We start from the raw sequence: 23,372 nt of genomic DNA, 5'->3' as shown, positions 1-23,372 counted from the left end.
CACACTAAAAAGGACAGCTACAAAAATATTTTCCTTTCTACTTACGATGTCAAATTAAAACGTGAATAACAAATCTATATTGGATGTATACCCAAGCATAATGAAATGTATAAGAAGTGAGATATTTTTCGAGATACATCACCATAATCCATTAAGTTTAACAGTAAAGTCTCCTGAAAGATTGATGACTTTTCAGGAGCATCTCTCCCAAAATATCGAACAGAGGGGTAAGGAGAGGAGGGGAATATAGTGGCATGTGGTCTTGAGAAATATTATATTTTCCATTTGAGAAAGCGATTTGGAACTTTAAGGCGCTGAAAAAAGGAAAACGGGAGCCGAATGGTAGGTGCGGTCCACGTATAAGGTGACATCCGAACTGTCGATACATTTCACAATTGTCGTAAAGCCTGCAGACGGAAGGGGAACGCAGTAAAATTATCATTTTATGCCGTTCGACGACTGAAATGACACGGGAATGCTGTAAAACTGATTTATTGTACACATCTCCGGAGTCACACGCTGAATTTTTGATGGTACTCTTTGTATTGAGATTACAGAGGCTAGTTTAACTACCTACGTACTGATGTTCATGAATTCTAGTCTTAAATACCTAAGATGGCGCCTATTACCCGTTGAGGTAGGTACACTTTCTAGTGTTGTTTAAGTAGATATTCTATAGTTTTATCTAGCACATACTTAGTTTCTTGTGCGAAGGTAACTACTTATTTATTATCAGATTTTAAAAATAACTAAGCACTATAAAGTAGATCGTAAACTGTAATAATACGGTACAAATAAGACTTACAATTATGTCCAAAATAAACATCTGTAGTACCTTATCTAAAAGGATATTAGATTCAAAAAAAAGTACATGAAATAAAAAATCAGATTTTGAAGAAATTGAAATATACCTACTTAATTGTCGAAACGTAATGTTTATATTTGCAATGACTTATAAAGTCGATAAGGCGGTCGCATTACCTCGGACATATATTATTGTACCAAAATCCTCCCACGTAAGAGGATAATCAACCCTATAACGCACGATTCTGTTTCGGCCACGTATGCGGGTCCTGTACGGGTCATTCCGACAATTTGATTAGCCCGGCCCGCCACCGCACATTTTATGGCCCTATATTTCCTGATTAGGCCTCCGATGCCTTCCTACCTTCTGACTTGATCCCCTTAATAAACACCGATCGAAGCGATAGTCCAGTATTTGGACAGGTGTTGAAATGATATCTGATTTCTAAGTAACTTTATTTTATGTTGGTACTTAGGTACCGCTATGTAAATAAGTATTTAAACGACATGCACGTCATAAAGTCAACCTTAACTTTCATAGAAAATATCACACCAACTTATAAATTAGCTCCCCAATTAAAATTACTGCTTTAGCGAATAGCGATAAATCTCTGAAAGCTATAACCTAAGTGTGAATGCTAAATGCGATTATACAAATAAGAGAATTGTCGCGACCTCTCGCCTGCGAATAACGCATTAAACAAACAGTGCAGTAAAAATAAATCTAACTGCCTATAAAAAGTGCCATAACTATCACTTGAGCGCTATTGTACTTCGGGGCGCCTTTTATCTCACGCCGGCGAAATAGCAACTATGTTGTCAAAGCACACGACAAATTTCCAATCTAACCCCAAGGTATCCTAGACGCTATCAGTCGTAAAACCTTCAAAATAAATTTACGAACCAGTTGTCACCGCTCAGGTGCAAACTGGGCAAGACCTCGCAATTTTCATAAATAATTCATTAGTAATTTACTAAGGCTGTAAAATAAATGCCTATGTTGCACGCTCATCTCGCTTTTACGGGGAAAAATTACGCCCACAGCAACCAATATTTCGAGTCTTTACTCAAAGGTTAAGATAAGAAAGAAGATAGTGTTTAGTTGTAACCAAATCCCAAGCATTTACTTAGGCGGACACGGTCCGACAGCCATATAGATACATTTATCGTGCGGTAATAATAAGGTCGGTTTATTAGGCCTCTCCGCAGGACACGTTATCGAGTTCAATTAAATATCATTTTTATTACGAATCGGTGGGAACGCCCCGCCGACACTGTACTTAATTCAGTTTTTTATTTACCATAATTTTACTCCGCGCCATGAATTTCTTTGGGTTGTCGGCCTGTGTCATAACATTTATGCTGCACTTAAATTGTCGCTCGGATTAAATACTAATAGGTATCAAAGGGATATTTACCAATTTTTTATTCCATAATCACGTCAGATGCCAATGATCCATGAACCTGCAAAAAATAAAACAAATTATTATTATAACAATAGAGACATATTAGAAGTGTTAATGCCGAGCTGGTTTTACGACGCTCATAAATATAATTGAGCGTCTCATATCAAAACACAAAGGCTGTATAATACATTCTCAAATAAATCAGACCAAGAAAAAACTGTTGATGCTATTATTTATTTATACGCTAAAGAAGCATCATGATCCATAAAACGGAATGTGCGCCCGCGGCCTTCTCTACAATGAATGCGAAAAAACACGGAGCCAAACGGAGATCGCTTTTCTTCAATGGTTACTTTATATGCAAATTCCTTGCAATAAAAATGGGAACCCTTCTCTAGCTTTATGTAGAGAGCACAAGACTTGAATCCGACGTTTTATGTATTCGCGAATCGGCGCAGTTTTATTGGCATCGAGTATCGATTGGATTCGTTCACAGCCGGGAATTCGGAAGTAAACCCGGCTATTTCGACTATAGTCGTGCCTATTCGATCGCTATCAAATTTGATTGCCCCTGGTATAGGTTTCATTTGCGAATATTTACTTTGATACGTTTTGTCGTGCTTATCTGGTGAGCTCAAGAGGTATAAGAAACGTGTAAATGACAAGGTCAATTCGTCAATTTCTATGCAAATGTCGGTGACTCGGTTGCAAATGCGGACATTTTATCTTCTGTAAATACATTCCTTACAAACATGCTCTGTTCCACACATACTTCGTTGTGAATATCATGTGTGTAATATTTTTTTATACCGTCCTGTATACTCGTATTAAATATGTATGGGAGATAAGTAGATGTCAAGGCATGTAAAGTATACAGGAGATTACATTCTTGAGGCGAAGGCAAGAGGTGCTGTGCGCGACGCGACAAGGATCTTATATTTCCATAAAACGTACACTTTACGAGCACACCTGATCCCCGCGCCCCGCTCCTCTCTCCCGTCGATGTCCGAAAACTAAACTCAGAGTTTATTTTAGGGTAGAAAAGACGGAAGAAATACGTACATATGTACGTATACTACTGAACCAGTTAAATGCGCGTTAAAGCTTTATCTAGTCTATAAAAGTGTGAATCAGAGGAAACCAACTTGTGTGTGAGATAAAGAAGATAACCTACCCTTTAAGTCCAAGATTTATAATTTCCCCGCAGCAGGTAGCCAGGTAGATCAACCTTTATAAATTTACTTCAAACAGACTGCTTTCACCTGAAACTAATACGACGTGAAGCGGCAAAGCGCACCCTGGCTCTAGTTTATGGCTGCAGCATTAATAAAAATCTTTAATAACATTCCAACATCGTGTTCTACATATCTTTCAGCATATTCCTTGCGGTATCCCCACTATAATAAACGTGAATTATGGATATATCCAATTACTCGTCATATCTGTTTTCGTTCATAATTTGTATATTTTTACTTTTTATACACGTAAAGCGATTCAATCTCTTAAATTATTACACGTATAAGATGGCTTATACTTTTTTCTCTCAATAATCTTGTAACTAGAGTCGTGTTGGCTCCACTATAAACTTCAAAACAAACTGCCACATGGAGCCATATCTTGTGTATATTATGAGCTTTTTCGTTTAAGCCAGAGCATCCGATTTCTACAACAAACAGTCATATGTACATTCAAACATAATCAGACACCGTCTTCTGTACAAGGACAATAAAGTTGATTTTACAACAGCGTAGATGAAGATTAACGACGTTCGAATGTAAATACTAGTCCGCCCTTTGAATGTTTTACTTAACTGTTAATAATACCAAGGTGTAGATATAAAAGCCGCCTTATTTGGCTAAGTATTATTTTGAGAAATCCTCCGTAAATAAAATCAGGACCACTTTATATAATTTGTAGCAGAAGTTCCAGCCCAGCAGCTTGCTGAAGTAAGTTTTTAGTTGCATGCATCATATAACACTTATATACATCAGATATATACAAAACTAGTTCAGTATTTCTGTAACAATAACAACTGTGTACGAAGAAAATATCAGATATTACGCTGCCACCCACATCGATTCATCAGCAAGCAACAGCCGAACCCTGGAACGTTCTCATTACGACATTGTTGCAAGAACATCTAAATTACCTATTGAGCAGCTGTCTGCCTGAGTTATAGTAGCATAAATTAACTGCGCAAGATACGCCTTGCTCGATACTGGCCTACAGAACCCAGCGGGGAAGCCAACGCGGCACATAGCTCCAATCTCTTTTATACGTAAGTATATTATCCCAAAATATCCGGATTTCGATTATGGTAATGATCAGGATCGTTTCATTGCCGACCCCGGCGATTACGGCGCGACCGGTCATTTTGTCTCCGGTTTTATTGAAAGAATTAATTTTCATTCGTTTCTGTAGAAGATTTTACAATCTGAATCGTGAAATCTTGTGTGATACACGAATACAAAATATTGCCGGAGATGCGGTATAGGTAGGTGTACGATATACATAGGTAGTTATAAGACTAGTTGGAATTCCGGGGACGTTTGATTCGTTCTTGGGACCGGGCACGTCCGCACAACGTTAGCATTTCTTTTGTGCACGCCCCGAATTGCCGACATAAAACTCAGACCTGTTTTGCTACGTGACGTCTTCAGTCTTTTTACTGCTTATATTACTTGATATATTTCTTATCAGAGCTGCGCGGGGCGACTAGGTCCGTCCCTTTTGCGAAACAAAATCGTAAAAATGTACTGTGGCTGCGCTACGCAAAAAGTTAGAGAAAGAAATATAAAGGCAATGTTGGAGGGAACTTTTCTACTTCCATAATTAATGTTGCAAGGAGTCCTCGTTGGCAAAGTTTTTTCATCACGTTCGGCAGAAACACTGGTGTAATGAGCCCCGACTGCGAAGTCTCGTAAAAACACCATACAACTTAATAAATAAAACCTGAATTCGTGAAGATTTATCACGAGTCCCTATTGCGATTCGTGACTGTGGCCTGAGGCGTGTTTCTGCCATACGACAAGGATAAGAGGCGGCAGTAAAAAATAGAGATATATCATAGTAGCGAGCGGGCTCTCTCACACACAAAAGTGGCGGTATGAAATATTTTGACATTTCTTGGTAGACACACACACTCGGAACGAATGCGGCTCGCGGCTGTTCCTTCGTGGAAACACTCTGATACATCAAACCCATATAAGTATTACATGGTCCTAACCGACTGAACTCGGATTTGGTTTTAAACTAATTTATATTTACAATAGGCAATGATGATATGTAAAATATATCATTCTGCTTATCATTACATTGCGTCTCTAGCTCATGATGATTGGCTCATGACATGATTGATAGACTACGATAATTAGTATTTTCTAACGTATATTACTATCTTACTATTTTGGTAGTTAGGTACCTATATTGATACACAATACATACGAGTAACCAAACCACACACATTCTGTAAGGTAAATAAATAGATATATACAGCAATATATATTTAAAGCGGTGGGCTAACTTAGTTTGCAGTGCACGTATCGGGCGCAGGTGTTATCGGGAGATACAGAGCCCAAGTTTTATTGTTATTTCCACTTTGCGAATTGAATTTCAAACAAGAGAGCCTCGATCAATACTAGACGCTGCATGCTACGCTATTTGCTTTATATTAAGTCTGTGTTCTGTACCTTTATTTAACTTGTTCTATTTTGTAAGCAAATGGAAAATCTTTCTTTCGAAATGTGAAAGTTCATCGAACTTAGGGCATCGAACCAATAAACTGATTCAGAGTAAATATTTTCTTTTCATATAGAAATATTTTATCGTAAGAGTGAAAATCCCGCCAAAACCTTCACCTCCCGATACGACACGACGACGAAGGTTTTGGCGGGAAGAAGAGAGGAATGGCGGTTACTCCACCGACAAGAGCGCAGCTCTTAAATAGAGAGAGAGAGAGAAGAGTGAAAATCCTTTGCGTTTGTTTCTAAGTAGCTATTTGGATTTATCTTTCAAAAGTCTTTTCTAGGTACATAAAACTGCTCACGAATCTTGGCTTTTCGTTTGATTTTAATTTTGTTTAGAGCCAAGCTCGGTTGGGCTTACTCGGGCGCTATTATCTGAGCCGTTTTATCTCCAATGTAATCTTGTTAAGAGGCCCCTACCCGCCCCTCGTACCCCGCACCCGCTGAGAAAGGCAATAAGCTGAAATCCCCGGTTTTCGGCGCTTAAACTAAGCCACGCATTACGACGGAATTCTTAGCAAAATTATATTAGGTTGCGTAGGTCCTACACGTTTATATTTATACAATGTGTAAGTATAAAAGTTTGATTACTTTATGTAGGTAAGTAATCGTCTGCATCGAAGCGACTATAAGAATGTTACTTGCGACTATAGAAAAATACTTTATAGGTAGACTGTTCTTCGAGTTTCTCTATAAATTATCGCGATTCACATTTCATTAACTTATCTCCACTTTTGATCGGTGACAAAGAAACTTTGAACGCGAAGCTTGAATAGATACTTTTATATTTTTATTGTATTTTTAAGTTTAAAATCACGATCATCTCTATGATAAAACAATTTTTTGTCTTTGATCACACCCTACCCTATATACTCTTTGGGTCACACTTCTTTATCACTGTGACAACTACCATTTTTGACGTTATAAGCAATTTCTCATGATTTCCTATGTTTTTTAAGTAATATTTATGATTTTTTTATAAGTAATTATGCCTTTCAATAGATTACCTAAAGTGGACAATTGTTGTCGTTGCATCACTGAATTAAAAACAGCAACAGCTATTATTGCAGTCTTAGCTATTGTAAGTTTTTGTCCTAGAGTTACTTAGTGTTCAACACGCCAGATCCCTGACAGATTCCAAAGTGTTTGTTTCCATCCTGATGAGGAAATAAAACATATAAAACGTGTTCAGCTGCTTAGGTACTCTCCCGACAGCTAAGCCTGTAACACAACATATACTTAGACAACATATACGGTGTGTAATAGGTACCCACTCCTCGTCACCTGCTCATAAGTCCCATGTAATATTGCCCTTAATCAGGCATAAATCAAGAAAACTAAAAATTTACATTTTTTCACGTTTCAGGTAACAAGTCCAGCAGTGACTTGGGCTGTGGTACGACACTCGTTTGTCATCCGCGTCTCATGTTACGTTAAAGCGGACAATGTTAAACCTGACGTAGTCGATATAAACCTTCACAATATTGTAAGTATCAAACCCAATCTTTAGAATAAAGAATACCTGAAAGTCAGTCAGCACAGGTCTTAAACTAACGAGGACTAAGTAGCTACCAGTACTAATGTGGCAAAGACCACATGCCTAATGTAACAGTTCCGCGATAGGAACAATCGTACGGAGATGGGGGACGGGAGAGAGTCTTCAGCGCTCCCCATTTGTCCGGCCCAGTAGTTAATGCCATTTGCGGCAAATCTACAATAAGTCACGTCAAAAAAAGTACGGAGATGGATAAATGTACAACTGGACTAAGACTTCAGATTCTAAAATAATTCTCACAAAACATAATTCGGTTTAAGCTTGTTGGTTTTAAGCTGCAAGTTTGACCTCTGTGTGATGAATATTTTTGTTCACAGCTAAGTTTTGGGTTTGGTGCCAATGCCGGCCTGGGCCCTTCGTGCCTTAAAAAGAATAGTACGAATACAACATCCCTCATGTTTCTCTCGGATTCGTCCTCCGACAATAACCCTCTCGTCAAGGTCGTCAAATATATAGGATTCGTCGTTCTTGCGGCCGATATTGTCTTCGTTATCTCCGGATTCATACTACTTATCCATTTGTACAAGGTAATTTGTTTTATTGACATTTTTTCAAGCTTAACAAATAATGTTAGTGATTTTTTCGATTTTCGATGCAATCGAGGGATGGTTCTGGAGGGACTGAAACCTTCAACAACCACCTTTGTGTTAATAATTTTCAGGTCATATACAGGGTGGGAGGAGCTCGGTGGCGCAGCGGTAAACGCGCTCGGTCTGCGATTGTTGAAGTTAAGCAACTCTCGCGAAGGCCGGTCATAGGATGGGTGACCACAATAAAAAAAAAAATCATCTCCAGCTCCTCCGTGCTTCAGAAGGCACGTTAAGCCGTTGGTCCCGGCTGCATAACCATCAATCCGCACTGGGCCCGCGTGATGGTTTAAGGCCCGATCTCCCTATCCATCCATAAGGAAGGCCCGTGCCCCAGCAGTAGGGACGTTAATGGGATGATGATGATGATGATACAGGGCGTTAGTGACATCGTAACGAAAACTTTCAGGCCATGATTTTGAGTTGATATCACGTGAAATTTTTCGCAAAAGTATGGAACGGAAAATTCCACTTGATATTAACTCAGAATCATGGTCTGAATCAGTATTCGTTACGATGTTACTAACACCTTGTATAATTTTACTTCTAAATGTGAGTTTTTGTTTCAGGACGGTGAAACTAGGTTGCCCCATTTCATTAAGTGTTTCATGTATTGTGCAGGGTTGGCAATAATTTTATCATTTCTTTACGGATTATTATACGTGATTACATGCCTCGTCATCGGAGGCTCATTTCCAATCTTCGAGCTTACTTTTGCATTTATTGATTTAGGAAGTAAGTAGCAAATATTTTATTTGTAAATACATAAAATTATGTTTTTTTTGCTTTATAAATGAAATTAAATTCTACTTTAATTTTCAGTATGGTCATTATGGCTCTACTTTATAATTGTATTACGCTCATATCTTCACCAAATTGACTTACGACTTGAAAGGCTACGAAATGAATTTTATTTTGCTTTTCTTGACTACGTAGAAGCCAGCAGGGGTTATTTCTACCAAACATTTTACGACTTTCTCGATTCAAAATTCTTCAGTCATTTTCGCAGCATACGAGATCGCATCGCGGAGTTCCTAACGCTCATAGGTACACTCTTTGTTTCAATTATAAATTACATGTTATATTTTCAACTTTCAGTGTGGGTGTACTTTTTAATGGTAGTTAATTCCTACAGACAGAATGTACGGTCGTGAACGGGAACGTCGAGCAGTAATTAGAGTACATACACCAGAGCCAACTATACCCTATCTCTGATGAAATATCATATTAATATTAAGAAAAATGCGAGACTTAGAATATGGAATGTTACAAATATAACTAACTATACAGCTTAGAGAAACGAACTTGGTAATATGGATTTACGTAGGTACTACAAGTTTCAATGAACTCGAGATTAAAATAATTATTTCGTAGGTATTAATTACATTATAGATTTATTTTTACTTATGCATTGCTATTTAATAAAGTTTGTAATATTTATTCTACAAGGGTTTTTTTTATTCTGGAATTAGATTATAATTTACTAAGTACCCTTAGTCTGCTCTACAATCCAGTACCCTTGTACACAATAGGGATTACATACAGAATTTTAAAATAAAAAGAAATATAATACGTATTATACTAAACGCGCAGCTGTAAGTCCTTAATCCTGGGCGCCTTGATGTTTCCTTAATCCTATAAGGATTCTTCTTCTTTGCGAGTCGATGGCGATCGAAACTAAATTTTTGCTGGCCAATAATTGGCCACGCTTACGGCATTGCCCATAAGGATTTATTTTCCATGTTAGCTCCCGTTATTATTGGTCTAACGCGGTCAAATGTGATCTATTACATTGACCTTTACCATTCTTTAACAAATATATTTTGTAGGCAGCGTCTGTCTACAGTTTGCAAACACCATCTGTCCAACCTCAGGCTTTACTATATTAAAGAACTACAGGAACCAAGAAGTTTTGATCTTAATAATCACTATGACAAAAATTTGAAAACCCCACAAAGTAACGCTATCAACACAACCTACACCTGATCACTTTATAACTCCAGAGCCGTTCAAACATATCTCCCAATAGAATAAGGAATAATACTACCTACGTACAGAATGGAAACTCTCCGCTCCTGACCCGCGGCTAAGCTGAAGGCCTCCCGGTTTTACTTTAGTCTTCAATCGTGCACGTGCACAATAACGTCAATGTGTAGTGTCTGTGTAAAACGAGATGTTTTGTACGAAACTGAAGTGTTCAGGGTGCACCAGTAGTATAGGTCTACCAGTAGTATTGCTCTCACCCCTAAACATTATAGGTGTACCTATACCTACTACAATAGATCTTGCAGGTCACAGTGATGTACAGACTATACAGTGCATGAAATAAGGCCAATATAACATTAAATTTTAAAAAAATGTCGGTTTTTTCTAGTGACTAGGCTGCATGGTCGTATGATCTAAGCCTGACCCTCAAATGGTGAAAAAAATAATTACAGAAATTTTGAAAGAAAACATGTTTGTCATCTAAATATTTGGAATACTTACATCTAGAAATTTTTAAAAGTTCAATTGTGTTTAGCCAAAATGGGTGCTTTCAGCTTCCTGCCCAAAGTCGACAATTGCTTCTACTACAAAAATTTAACAGTTGCTGTTGTATTGATTGTGATTTTCAGTATGGTAAGTATTACTTTAGGAAAAAAACCGTTGTGTTACACATTATTTATTACTAGTAAACCTTTATCACTTTTTGCAGCTTTGTTACATATAATTATTATAAGTAATCATGTTTTGGACACACAGACTGCGCCAGGCTGTTGCAGGCCTTCGTAGATACTAATTTGATTTATTACTTATAGTGTGGATGCTAGTGTTTTATATTTTGGTTTATTGTTTCAGTTTGCAGCGGTGCATTCCATCAAAATAGCGTATTACCCAGCGTGTCAAAACATGTACAACGAAATAGACTGTCCAGTATACGCAACATTAATAATTTTTAAATGGATTCTTATTTTAATTAACTTAATGGTCATATTAAGCGCTTTTATGTTTCTTATGGGGATGTTTTTGGTGAGAAACAAAAAGTTTGACTTTAAAAAAATACAATTGGTGCCTCTACCCCAATTAGGATATAGTTGTGAGCTTATTGTTATTTATGAAGCTATTTTAAGCGGTCATTGAAAATTGGTCACTGCATTTGTTCACATGGTCATTGAATTATAAACTAGCATTGAATTTGTCTTTTAACTTTTATCGCGTTAGGCTTTGTACATGTAATGATAATGTTGGTTAATTTCTTAATAAATATATAGATCATTTTGTAGATTTACTTATTAATATAATCTGCACTTCTGCTTTGGGTGCTATTCACTATTTGGCTGAAGGACGAAGTACTATGAAGGCTCTCACTTGGTGTTGAAATGGCAACAGGAAACAACTATATATGGGCGTGACCTCTGTTCTGGAGGTTATCTGAGAGTCTAGCTTCAGAAGAAACCAGATGGACGCTTCCCAGGACGGGCCTAAACGGGATTTTCGAATTTGTTTTCAAATTCACGTTCGTAACTTAAATGTTTGTCGCATGCTCAGTGGTGAAGAAAAACATCATGAGGAAATCCACATTCCCGAGCAATGCGTTTCGGCTGGTTTTCATTTCGTGGGTTGGAAGCTCAGACAGTCAGTCAAATCTTCACGTTAGGTATGCGGAGCCCGTGAACGCAGAAGACATACTTCGCAAGCTATATATATATATATACGTATATATATATATTTGCTGGGGTTCCAAAGTTCTTTTAAACTAATCAATTTCTTCTTTTACAGTCATATCCAGTAACAGCAGATGTATACATAGTTTGTGGTTTAATAACTGCAATAAGTTCGTTCGTGTTTGGAATTCTGGCGCTATTGCAGACAATTTTCGCGGCGTGCGGTATAGATGATGGATTTTTCCTGTTTCTTTATGGCATATGTAAGTATTTTTATATTTTTTTTACTAAAAAATAAAGCTTGATGAAGTCGGTCTTTGATCCCAGAACCTACACGATGGAAGACAAATAAGTAAATAGATACCTATAAATGTAGGTAACAGTTTTCTACATTAAAATAATACAGCAGTGTTTTATGTAGGTGTTGGTGAGGTAATGATTACTACTGTTATATCTTTTAAAATTTGTGATTAACATAGTTTTGATCCTAAGTTGCCCAAATAAATACATATCATATCTTATCTTTATAATCCGTAGTTTTGCAAAGAGATATGTATCTACAACAAATATCTGTTGTAATTATTGAAACATATAGGTGAGGAGCTCGGTGGCGCAGCGGTAAACGCGCTCGGTCTGCGATTGTTGAAGTTAAGCAACTTTCGCAAAGGCCGGTCATAGGATGGGTGTCCACAAAAAAAAAGTTTTCATCTCGAGCTCCTCCGTGCTTCGGAAGGCACGTTAAGCCGTTGGTCCCGGCTGCATTAGCAGTCGTTTAATAACCATCAATCCGCACTGGGCCCGCGTGATGGTTTAAGGCCCGATCTCCCTATCCATCCATAGGGAAACCCGTTGCCCCAGCAGTGTGGACGTTAATGGGCTAATGATGATGATAGGTAATAGCGGATTCTTACCGCGGTCATAGAATAAGGAATATAGAACGGCAACTCTCCGCTCCACACCAGCGGCTGTGCTAGTTTTACCTCACCCCTCCTCTCGGTCTTAATTAAGTCTTCAATCGTATCGGCACCAGACGTCACACACACAGATGCGCGTGTACAATAACGTCAATGTGTAGTGTCTGTGTAAAACGAGGATTTTTGTACGAAGTGTCCGGGGTGTGCCGCGGTACATCAGGACTGTGAGCATAGAATAAGGAATAATACCTATGAGAGTCCCATTATTTCGTCCTGGTCTACTGCGGTAAGTACCCGATATAATGTGTTCCAATGACACTGATAACCGCGCAAACCTCAAACAATGTGTTGTAATTTTCAGTATGGCTATACTTCATAGTCGTCATCGCTTCGTACAGTGAAAATATGTAGTACAAGTAACATGTGGAGTGTTTTTGTAACGTTACGTAAGCGAACAAGTATAATTATTGCTATCCATTTTGACTTTGACGTTTTATTTAGAACTAACCTAACTAGTAGGTAAGTACCTTGATTTTGTACCAACCTTAACTAAATCGTGCATTTTTATTGGTAGGTAAGAGGTCATAAAATCCATATAAACAATACTACTAAACATCTCTACAGATTGATTTCCTTAAATTATGAATACTTTATGCATAAATAATTATAACATTTCCTTTCGCTTCAATAATTCGCAAATAATGTTCATAAGACGCGGTTTACGACCGACATCGTTATTTCATACATTTTCGCTACATTTACTCCATTCAGATGCAGTTATAATGTGTTTTTTTATAGCTACGGATATGATAAACTTCTGTTTTAGTGTTAGTTTAAAATGATATAAAAGAAATACGTAAAATGACCACATTATGACTTTTAAAACTACTCAATTTGATCCACGACATATTATTGAATCTTAATAAAATTTTACCTTTATGCAACTTATCAAATAAACCTTTATATATTGCAGGTAGAACACATAACATAACATGCTCTCGAGTTATCTAGTGAGGTACTTAAAGACATCCAACGCAAGATGACCTAAGTACCCACACCTCACCGAGCTTTCTGTTAGACCAACGTGATAGGTGGTAGCAGTATCGCCGTATTTAATGGTCAAACCAACTGTATAAGTCGAATTGTATTGTGTGTGTGTGTGTGTGTGTGTGTGTAGATAGAACTTATTTCGAATATAATGCTTCTGACTCATAATGTACGTTCAGAGGACATTATCTTGGAAATGTTAATTAAGGATTCTCCGTAGATTCGGTCAAAGCACCGCCCTCTCTCATTAAGGCGGAATCAACATAAATGTCACTGGAGAAGATTTTAATTATGGCGCGACCCACCACCACGCTCATCTCGTAAAAGGGTTACAACATTTGAATAAAACACAATTTTCGAGACACCCTAATCTGGTTGTATTGTAAATTGAAGGGGACAAAATCCGAGGATTTAAATTCTGAATTTTAGTCTTTTACGTAGAGTCGTCAGTAAAGTTGCAGTGGCATTTGCTGTTTATAAAAGTAAGTACATTATGTTATTTTAATATTGTTTATTCGCTATTCATTCAAAACGTCAATAGTACTGACCTAGTATCTTTAGCAGTCTTCGTTGGCTTGTACGCAAAAAACATGATCGGTAAATAATTAGTTAAAAGTCAAGCGTAAATATTTCGGATAAAGGAATTTTCTCCATTTAATGTTTTCTTCATTGATTGAACATTTAATTTAATCAATGGAGAAAATTCCTTTTATCCGAAATATTTACGCTTGACTTTTAACTAATTATTTACCGATCATGTTTTTTGTTATCCTAAAATAAGATATCTAAATACATCGATTTTCCATTCATAACATCAATCAGCAGAAACGGGAACTACCTATTACCGTGTTCGGTACGAAGTCATTCGAGTAAGTACCGAACAGTCTCATATCGATGTAACTGTTCATTAGGAAGAGGTAGGTAGGTGCCTTTTCAAAGGAAAGGTTATCAGCAAAGTAATTGTAAATTTTCAAAGAAATATCTCCGTCACGTCGCGTTCCCGACGGAGGCGTAAAAAGAAAAGTGTATAAAAGTAAAAAGAAAGTATAAAGAAAGTCACTTCCCTCAGATAGCGTTTCTCTTGGCGCGGCACCGTTGGTTTTTATTACCTCTCCAGCGTTTTGGACCTCTGACATTTCGTCCTCCCGCGTACTAAACTTGTGTGTTGAGGTCACATCGGGGGTGAAGGGTGGGAATGCAAGGTTCAAGTTGTAATGGTTGCCCTGTGTGCCGCACGTGACTCGCACAGCGATCCTGTCTTTGTATTCTCTTAGGTATAAGATGCCGGAGCCCGGAGCCTTATTTCACTTCAACTTTGGTTATAGCTGCAGACCCAGCGCCATTGTTACTCACACGCTACTATGTTTTGTATTCAGGTAGGTAAAATGTAACTTTGCACTACGTATTTTCAGGCATAAAGTATATTGAGAGATAAGAAGAGAAGGAAAGGAGACGTTATTCATCTTTCTTTCATATTAAGAAACTTTACATAAGAGTATATACATAAATATTTAATAATAAATAAAAACTACGAAGCATGTGCATGGTTTAGGACGAAAAAGTAAGAGCTTACCCTTTACTGATCTTATCTAAACTGTTCATAAATTCTATCATTATCACTAGATACAATTAAAAGAGACTTCAGGTGGATATTTTAGAAATAGGGTAGTTTCCAACTAGTCAAATCAGTTACTTTTTTGTATAAGTTTTGCACAATAAAGAATTTATTTATTATTTTTTCTAAACGTCAAAACACGAAATTACAATCTTGTATGCAAGAGCAGCCTGTAACGTCATAGAAAAACGACGTGACTAATATCGTTTAACTTATTACCTATTACATTTTTTATTCTCAAAATTCATAAATTAGTTAAATAGAAAAAAGAGTACATTTTATATCACCTTTAGATCTTTCTTTATTTAGTAAACAGAATTTCATAATTTATCTTTGTCCAAGGAAACTACCCAATTTATTATATGATAGGTACTTTATTTGTATATACTTATAGATGGCAGATATTCTTATTTTGGAAACTACAACTTTAAAAAGCGTAGGTAGTGGTACTGCAGTCGAACCAAGTATTTAGGCCTGGAGTCCCGCCTCCGTTTGACACTTATTTTCCACCGATTTTACCCTGGATGATGAGCTGGAGCAACTTGTACTTGTCATTCTCATGACGTGAACGAAGTACCATAATTTAAATTTAAATATTAAACTTATTTAAAGTGGTGCTGATACCGGCAAACACCTAATTTTATTTTAAGTTATACCTACTTGTTTTTTCTTGACGGATGATTGACAGCTGTTAATCTGGAAATTAGGTAAAGATACTACAACCCGGATGAATCAAAACGGAATCTCGCTGGTACGCAATCCGTTTAACATGAGTTGCTAAACATCTGAAAAAGGTGTTTAAGATTTCAGCCTTTGTGTTTTTATTCATAAATTTTCAACCTGTCGAATACCCGTTCCTTTCCTTTTCGGCGGATAAGAAAATGGCAGGTATAACTTAAAATAAAATTAGGATTGTATCTGTTGGAATCAGCACCATCAATCGTATTTTCAATCAAGAACATTATAAGTTTGCCTTCATTAACGTTCGGCTGGGGTCCTATTAAATACATTTCAAATGTCCTTTGGCTATGTGTTTACAAGTGAGGTGGAATAAAAATAGCGAGGTAAGCAGCAACGACGCGGGCGCAACCGGGCGGCGGCGGGTATTTTTACAGCGGGGGCGACGAACTCGGCCGCCGGCAATCCTGATCAGTGAGTGTTCCCGATGTGGGAATGTACTTGCTGTAAAAACTCTTTAATAGTAAAGATACTGGCTGCTTTTCTTTCTCAAACTGTTCTTTCTTGTGCTCTGGTCTTATCTGCCTAAAGATTAGGTAATAAAGCTCTTATATAAGTTTTGCGCCTTTTCACTGTCGTGGGAACATTCACTGGAATGACGCATCACTGTTCTTGATGTTTCACACTACTGGTTTTTATATGGTAATATGATAGTCTAGTGTGCTAGCGAGGGAGCCTATATACTATTATGAATTTGTTAGGTATATATAAGAGGTAAGTATTAGTATAATTAGGAATGAAATACCAAAAATAATCGAATGAGTTGTTCACGTTACTATTTTAAAATTAAATACTTCACCACCTTTAAAATTGTCTCAGAAGATTTATCATCGACTGAAAGCCTTTAGAATTTAAAAGAAATCTTACATGGTACCTATAGATAAGATTTCCTTTACAATAGGTTCACGTTTCACTAAAATATCACTGGGTAAATGGTGTTCTGGACTGACGTCCGAATTTGTACCAGATTAGTCTTAAAAGTAATCAAAAGTGGTGACAAGGTATCCCAAGATTGAATTTAATCTTCCGCAGGTACACTTGTAAGAAAGTCTTACATAGTACAGTCATGAGCAATATCATATATCCAGTTTAGAACCCTGTTGCACTATCATATTTGACATTTAATGAGACTTACGGTTTAATTTGTCAAAAAAGTTAATGTGACATGGTTTCAAAGTGTATACATATTAGTACTCGTGACCGTCCGTACAAGTAGCTCATAAAACTTAAATTATATTTGAACTGGCCGCTTTCCTAAGAAAACATTTGCAGAAGATGGCCGGTATAAGTAATATTATGCATGACAAAACTGCGACCCTAGGGTCCCCCGCGGGATATTCATAACATACATAAAAGACCCTTACGGCCGACTTGGAAAACATGTTGCTTTTAGGACCCTTGATAGATTAAATATAAGTCTGTATACGTTTTTATACAAAAAATCGACCTGGGGGGTTAAAAAGGCCATATTGAAGCAATTAGACATTGCGCGCTTAGGTACTTATATGCGCAAATATGATGTAGCGTTTTCTACCACCTGGTCTACAATTGGTTCATAAGTGAAATCACAAAATATTTTGTCGTCTGATCACACTTTTTAAATTATCTAATACTACCTGAAATAAAAGCAACTTTAAGCAAATAATACGAAGTAGTACGTTATAATTAAGTATTATGGTATCATAAAAGCGCCGAAGTGGTAAAACATTATACATATACTTAGATTACTTAGTACTTAAATATAAAAAAAATAATGCCCGTTGCTTCAATTACTACTCTTAGTAGCGGTAGAGTGATTTAACTAAACTCTAATTAGATTTGCTAAAAGGCTTGGATAACTGTTTAAAGATTTTACTGTGTAAAAAGTGAAACACACTACACATTCTTTATTTAGTAATAAATTGTGTAAACATTAAAACTATTTTTTATTACACTTATATAAGATTTTGCACGTATCGCTTTCTAAAGAATGTAAAAATATATATTTATAATCAAGCAAAACACCTAAATTAAATACAGTAATTATTTTTTAAAAAGGGCATATAAATAGCAATAAATCTAACGCAGAATTTAAAATGGCAACCAACCAACCAACTTAAAATAATAAGATTTAGCATCAAATTACCTAGGTACCTAATCATAATTATCCAAATATTACCTTTAATTAAATGTAATTATTTTAGAATAATAACGATTTTAAAAGATATTGTAAGTAACTCGCCGTCGCCGCGACGCGACGGGGACATTATGTCGACACCCGACGGTGTTCAACAGAAAAAGTATACCTAAGGTAAGGGTTCTATGAACCTAGTTTGTTATTGCGACATTATTTATATTTTATAAATATATTCATTGTTGTTTTATGATAACAAAGATAATTGTTTTATAATAATTTCAAGCAGTAAATATATAAAGAGTATATTTAGTTACAAAATAATAATATAAAAATGTAATAAATTAGTATAAAGGTTAATTAATGCAGGCAATTCAATAAATAATCTATAAATTATTAGCTATTTTCATTACAAAGCGCAAGGTAATCAATTATTTAGAATTCAGTAAAAAAGTTTTCAATGAAGGGTTTATTTGGTACAAGAAAATGCATTACTTAATACTTTATTTAGTATAGGTATAATATATATAAAATTAACGAAATAATAATAAAACCTACCGTATTTTAATATTTTAATATCATTTGAACATTTTATTTTTAGAATTAGTTAATTGTACTTATAAACAAAAATAATGATTAGTATAAAACTAATTAATTGCCTATAATTACAACCTGAAATTGTCATTACTAGTAGGTAAATTCTGAAATACTTAACGTATTTAAATGTAAGTTACAGTTATATTAGGTACTCATAACTATCTGTCAATAAAGAAAGATAATTAATTATATACCTGATTATGTACCTATTTATTTATCTTTAAATATTGTATTTTTTCAATACAAATATACCTAAGTAGTCCTTTCAACTCATGAACCACGTGATCCACAAATCTAAGACACAAAAAAAACTGTAAGTAGGTATATATCGTAGCTAACATACCGGGAATTTAGTAATGATGTTACATAGAGACATAATTACGCCTAGGTATCATAAGCTAATTATAGCAATTACCGAGTGTTCCAACAGCACCACCTGTGCTGTTATTGAGTTAAAAAACTAATATGGCCAATATATAGATGATCAGTAAGGCAGCTTGAAGAACTTCTACCTAATACCACTACCTCAGCGGACGCACTCAGATGCTATGCGCCAACCATGGGTGCAAACGAGACAAATAGTTCATAACTTACTCCTGGCGGTTTAGTTAAGGCTTATATAGGCTAAATGTAATTCAAGGTCATATCGATGGGGGGCGGAGAGTGACCCTTCTATTATTGTTTATTCTATGGCTCTATGCTACGATATAAGATTGGGAGCAATTCATAGTCCTAGAGGTTTTGGTGGAAAAAAGAAACGTATTTGGAACCTAGCTTATGTACTAGAATAAGGTTTAAAGTAAAGTATTGAATAAAAAGAAACTGCGATATTATCAGTTATTGAATCATTTCGATGATCAAGCTTCTACCAACAAAGTAAAGGTATGAATAATACAATCATATTACTAAATTAACATTTTTCCCGTCGTGTCATGATAATTAAGTACATAGGTACTTAGTTATAGAAAGAGACTACTGGAGTATTTCACTTACTAATTAAAAAATAATGCTAGGACCAGTAATATATATAGCATAGTAATACTAAAATGAAAATATATTACCAAAATAATATTAAAGAAAGTATTGTAGTAGCAGATTAACATTAGTGAATGATAATTATAGCATTCATCGCTTTTTAAAGAAATTTTACGTTTGTGTAGTAGGTAGGTATGTGAAATCCAGCCAATTTTTCGAAGCTGCTAAACTACTTGTTTCTATTTGACTTAATTCGCCACCGCCACCGTGAAAGCGCATGCGCGAATCAAAGATGGCTGCCGATCAATACGAGAAACCACCCTCTCCCCTTCTTCTAAATTACGTGACTTCTGGTACTGGTACACTAGCATACAAAGGAAAATGATCCTTATCCCTTCTCGTTAGAGGTGAAGAGAAGTAGTGAGTTTCCCGTTTGTATCTTTTGTTTGTTATTCATAGGAAAAGTTATAGGAACTTATGTTAAGGTATGTAGGTATTGTAAAGAAGAGCTTTTTGCTGAGCTAGCTTATTTCACTGTAGAAACTAAACTTACTTTTGCATATATACTAAGTAAGTATTTATTAGAGATGTGAAGTGTATTTGGATGAATTCACACCACTGAAATTAAGTGTTGTACTAATTAAATGTTCTGGTGGCTTATACTAACTTAACTAATACATATTAAAAGGACGATAAATGCCACCGAAAATGCTGTCAGGTGGCAAAATACTGGGCTGAAAAAATGTGAATGCCATCGAAACGACAAGAAGAAGAAAGGACGACCAAATTGAGTAGTCAGTACCACAAGTACCTAATAAAGAAATAAAATGCTAAATAAATAGCACAGGTGTAAATACTCCTCCCCAAAGATGTGCCAGGAATATTCTCACTTTGAGGACGTTCCCGTTGTAAAAACTCTTTAATAGTGAGGACATTGGTTACTTTCTTTTTCAAATAGTTCGTTCTTGTACTCTGGTCTTATCTGCCTAAAGGTTACGTAATAAAGCTCTTTTTACACAAGTTTTGCGACTTTTTACTGCTAGAAACATTGCCAAAGTTCACATCACTGCTTCTACTGACTTGCGTTGGAACTACCTACCTACTTGGTACAATTATTATTAACACGTTCACTGTGAATAAACCACATATAAAGCAACTTTGAAACTCTTACGTGCATGACCCATATGTGGGGCACAGTTTTTCTTGCCATAGTGTGTGTTAGGACTCTGTCGCACTAACATATTTGACATTTAGTGAGACTTACAGTTCAATTTGTCAAAAAAGTTAATGTGACATGGTACCAAAGTGTATACATATTAATGCTCGTGACCGTACTTATATAAACTCCAATGTTTTTATCGAAAAATAACATTGCACCTGGGCGGTTGATATCTAATTTTCAGTTATACAGTCAACGTGTTAATTAACGTGGAGGAAGCGCAAGAAATATACCTACTCAACGCACGGGAACGCGACATGCGTGAATAAAATAGAATTATTTATGTTGTTAATTGTTTAAATTATAGCACAAGTCCATTTTATCTTAATTAACGTTTAGAATAGGTAGTTGTACTTAATTTTATGCAGAAACTTTTTTTTATCAAATACCTACACATCTGCCTCACTTTCAAGTCAACAGGAAACCTAAATACTGAACTGAACTGAACTTGGGAATGAAGTGCATCAAGTACCTACCTATTTTTGTGGGATTTTTTCTCTATAAGTAGGTATATCAGATGGTCAGTAACTAGCTAAGCTACCTAAGTCCATCATCACCCTAGCGTTACTCCGTTTTCACAGAGTCGCTTACCTAACCTGAAGATTTTAACCTGAATGACAGGTCCGGTTTTTCACAGAACCTTTTTCGATGAAACTTTCGCTATTCCCTAAGGTAGACTATACTTCATCCAATTAAATTAAAAAAAAAATTGCCATACGTTATGTAGTTTTTGAGAAATGCGTGGGCAAACGTAGTAAGTACATACATATATCTGAAATTTGGCACACGTGATTAGACCTATAGAGTAATATATACGAATACTGTGCAATTTCAACAATATTACATATGTACGGGTCAAATTTATAAATTCCTTCTTTATTGAAGTCGGTTAAAAAAACATTTTTTGTACCTAATGCAAGTGGCGACATCTGTCATCAGGTAGTCGAACCACTTTGAATAAAGGGCAACGCAAAAGCTTCAAGGCGAGATACAAGCTGGTATAGTCTGTCTCTAGGTAGAGTTAGGTAGGTACCAAAAGGCACATGTATTTCATTACCTAAATCAAATCAAAATAAATGTACATACCCTACACAAATATTGCAATCAAATGTTTTTATTTTTATTACCTTAATTTTATATGAAGTACCTATTTGAAGTTAATTGTTAGTAACACTATTATATAATTACTTCGTATATTAATTTATTTTCGTTTAGATAATTATCAAATAGGTAAAATATTACAATTATTCTATTTTGAAATAAATAATCTAAAATATTCAAATATTGTTTACAGCGCCATCTATTGAATAGCAATGGAACTTTTTATAGCGACATCTGTGGCTCTTCTATCAAACTTTTATTCGGGAGAGGACAATGAATACTTTGTAAAATAGCAGCCCGTTGTCACGAAGCTATCTGTCGAAGTAGAATGTTTATGAAATCATAGATGTCACTTTTGAAATTCGAAAATGTGCATGAGCAGTTTCTGAATTTTCCCAATGAGTCGAATAAGATTGTTATTTTAATCAAAAAGTAAGTTTTTTGTGAACTAATTTAAAATTATTTAACGTTTTCGAACTGTCCTGAAATACAGCAAATACACGATATCAATAAAAAGTCATGTATAAATTTAAGTAACTACTACAAAACAACGAAAATGTAGGTAGGTACTTATAATAAAAAAATACAGAGCCAAGCCACAATAGGTAGAGACAAATACCTATTCTTCAACATTGTAGGTATAATACCTAACCAGTTTGTATAAATTACCGAGCCCACTCAAAACTTTGTTAAGTAGGCTTTTCCCGCCAACTGGTGTTACCGGTTGCTAAGTAACCGCCGCCACTTCGAAAATGGAATGTCTTGTCAGTCACGGCATTGGCTGATTTCGGCGCCATTTGTAAAGGGCCGGGCTTGTTTTGGCCACGCCCACTTTGCAGCCCAAAAGCCGCCGCCTTCGCACTCTGCCATCTTTGCTACTGTCCCGTAGGTGGAGCTTAGCAATAACCCGACCAAATTTGGACACCAGATCTTTCATACATTGTAACGAAAAGAAGAGTCTCCTGAAATTGTCAGCATATTCATGCCATTATGAGAGGAGGATATCTTATTTTTATTTATTCTATTGAAACTAAGGGACTGAATGTGATTTGGGTCAAAATTTTTAATGGAATCTTCATAAATTAAGTTGAGTACTAGATAGGTAGTAAATATAGAGAAGAGAGTTTGAGGTAGATGTTTTTTTGGCGAATAATTGCTTATTAAGTAGTATTGCCTGTTAAGTATACAAAATACTTACTTAGACATTTAAACAACCTTTTATCAAAAGATAATATAATATTTATTTTATCCAAAATTTCCAATATCATAATAAAAGACATCAACGAATGCTCTGTCTAATTACATAACTCTCGA

The 23,372-nt window shown here is 35.9% G+C and overlaps 2 protein-coding genes and 1 long non-coding RNA gene across 3 annotated transcripts in view; 2 read left to right on the top strand and 1 right to left on the bottom strand.

Moving 5' to 3' along the window:
- LOC126370132 (uncharacterized) overlaps window positions 1-9,442 on the top strand; it is a 60,744-nt gene extending 51,302 nt beyond the window's left edge. Inside the window, exons 2-5 of the mRNA XM_050014881.1 lie at window positions 7,320-7,439; window positions 7,826-8,035; window positions 8,665-8,830; window positions 8,918-9,442. Coding sequence (XP_049870838.1) covers window positions 7,904-8,035; window positions 8,665-8,830; window positions 8,918-9,249 — 630 coding nt within the window. The 5' untranslated portion in view covers window positions 7,320-7,439; window positions 7,826-7,903 and the 3' untranslated portion in view covers window positions 9,250-9,442. The remainder of the gene's footprint in view (window positions 1-7,319; window positions 7,440-7,825; window positions 8,036-8,664; window positions 8,831-8,917) is intronic.
- LOC126370096 (homeobox protein abdominal-B) overlaps window positions 1-23,372 on the bottom strand; it is a 104,979-nt gene that overhangs the window by 69,374 nt on the left and 12,233 nt on the right. The window contains exon 2 of the mRNA XM_050014820.1: window positions 2,223-2,268. The gene's annotated coding sequence lies outside the window, so the exon portion shown is untranslated. The remainder of the gene's footprint in view (window positions 1-2,222; window positions 2,269-23,372) is intronic.
- Window positions 10,853-13,080, top strand: LOC126370186 (uncharacterized). Its single transcript, XR_007566838.1, has 3 exons — window positions 10,853-11,104; window positions 11,855-12,002; window positions 13,015-13,080. It is a non-coding gene; the product is annotated as an uncharacterized LOC126370186 (long non-coding RNA).

Source organism: Pectinophora gossypiella, chromosome 10 (assembly GCF_024362695.1).
Source record: "Pectinophora gossypiella chromosome 10, ilPecGoss1.1, whole genome shotgun sequence".
NCBI classification, from domain to species: Eukaryota; Metazoa; Arthropoda; class Insecta; order Lepidoptera; family Gelechiidae; genus Pectinophora; species Pectinophora gossypiella.
The sequence above is the reverse complement of the archived record's forward strand: the minus strand, read 5'-3'. Positions and strand labels throughout refer to the sequence as shown.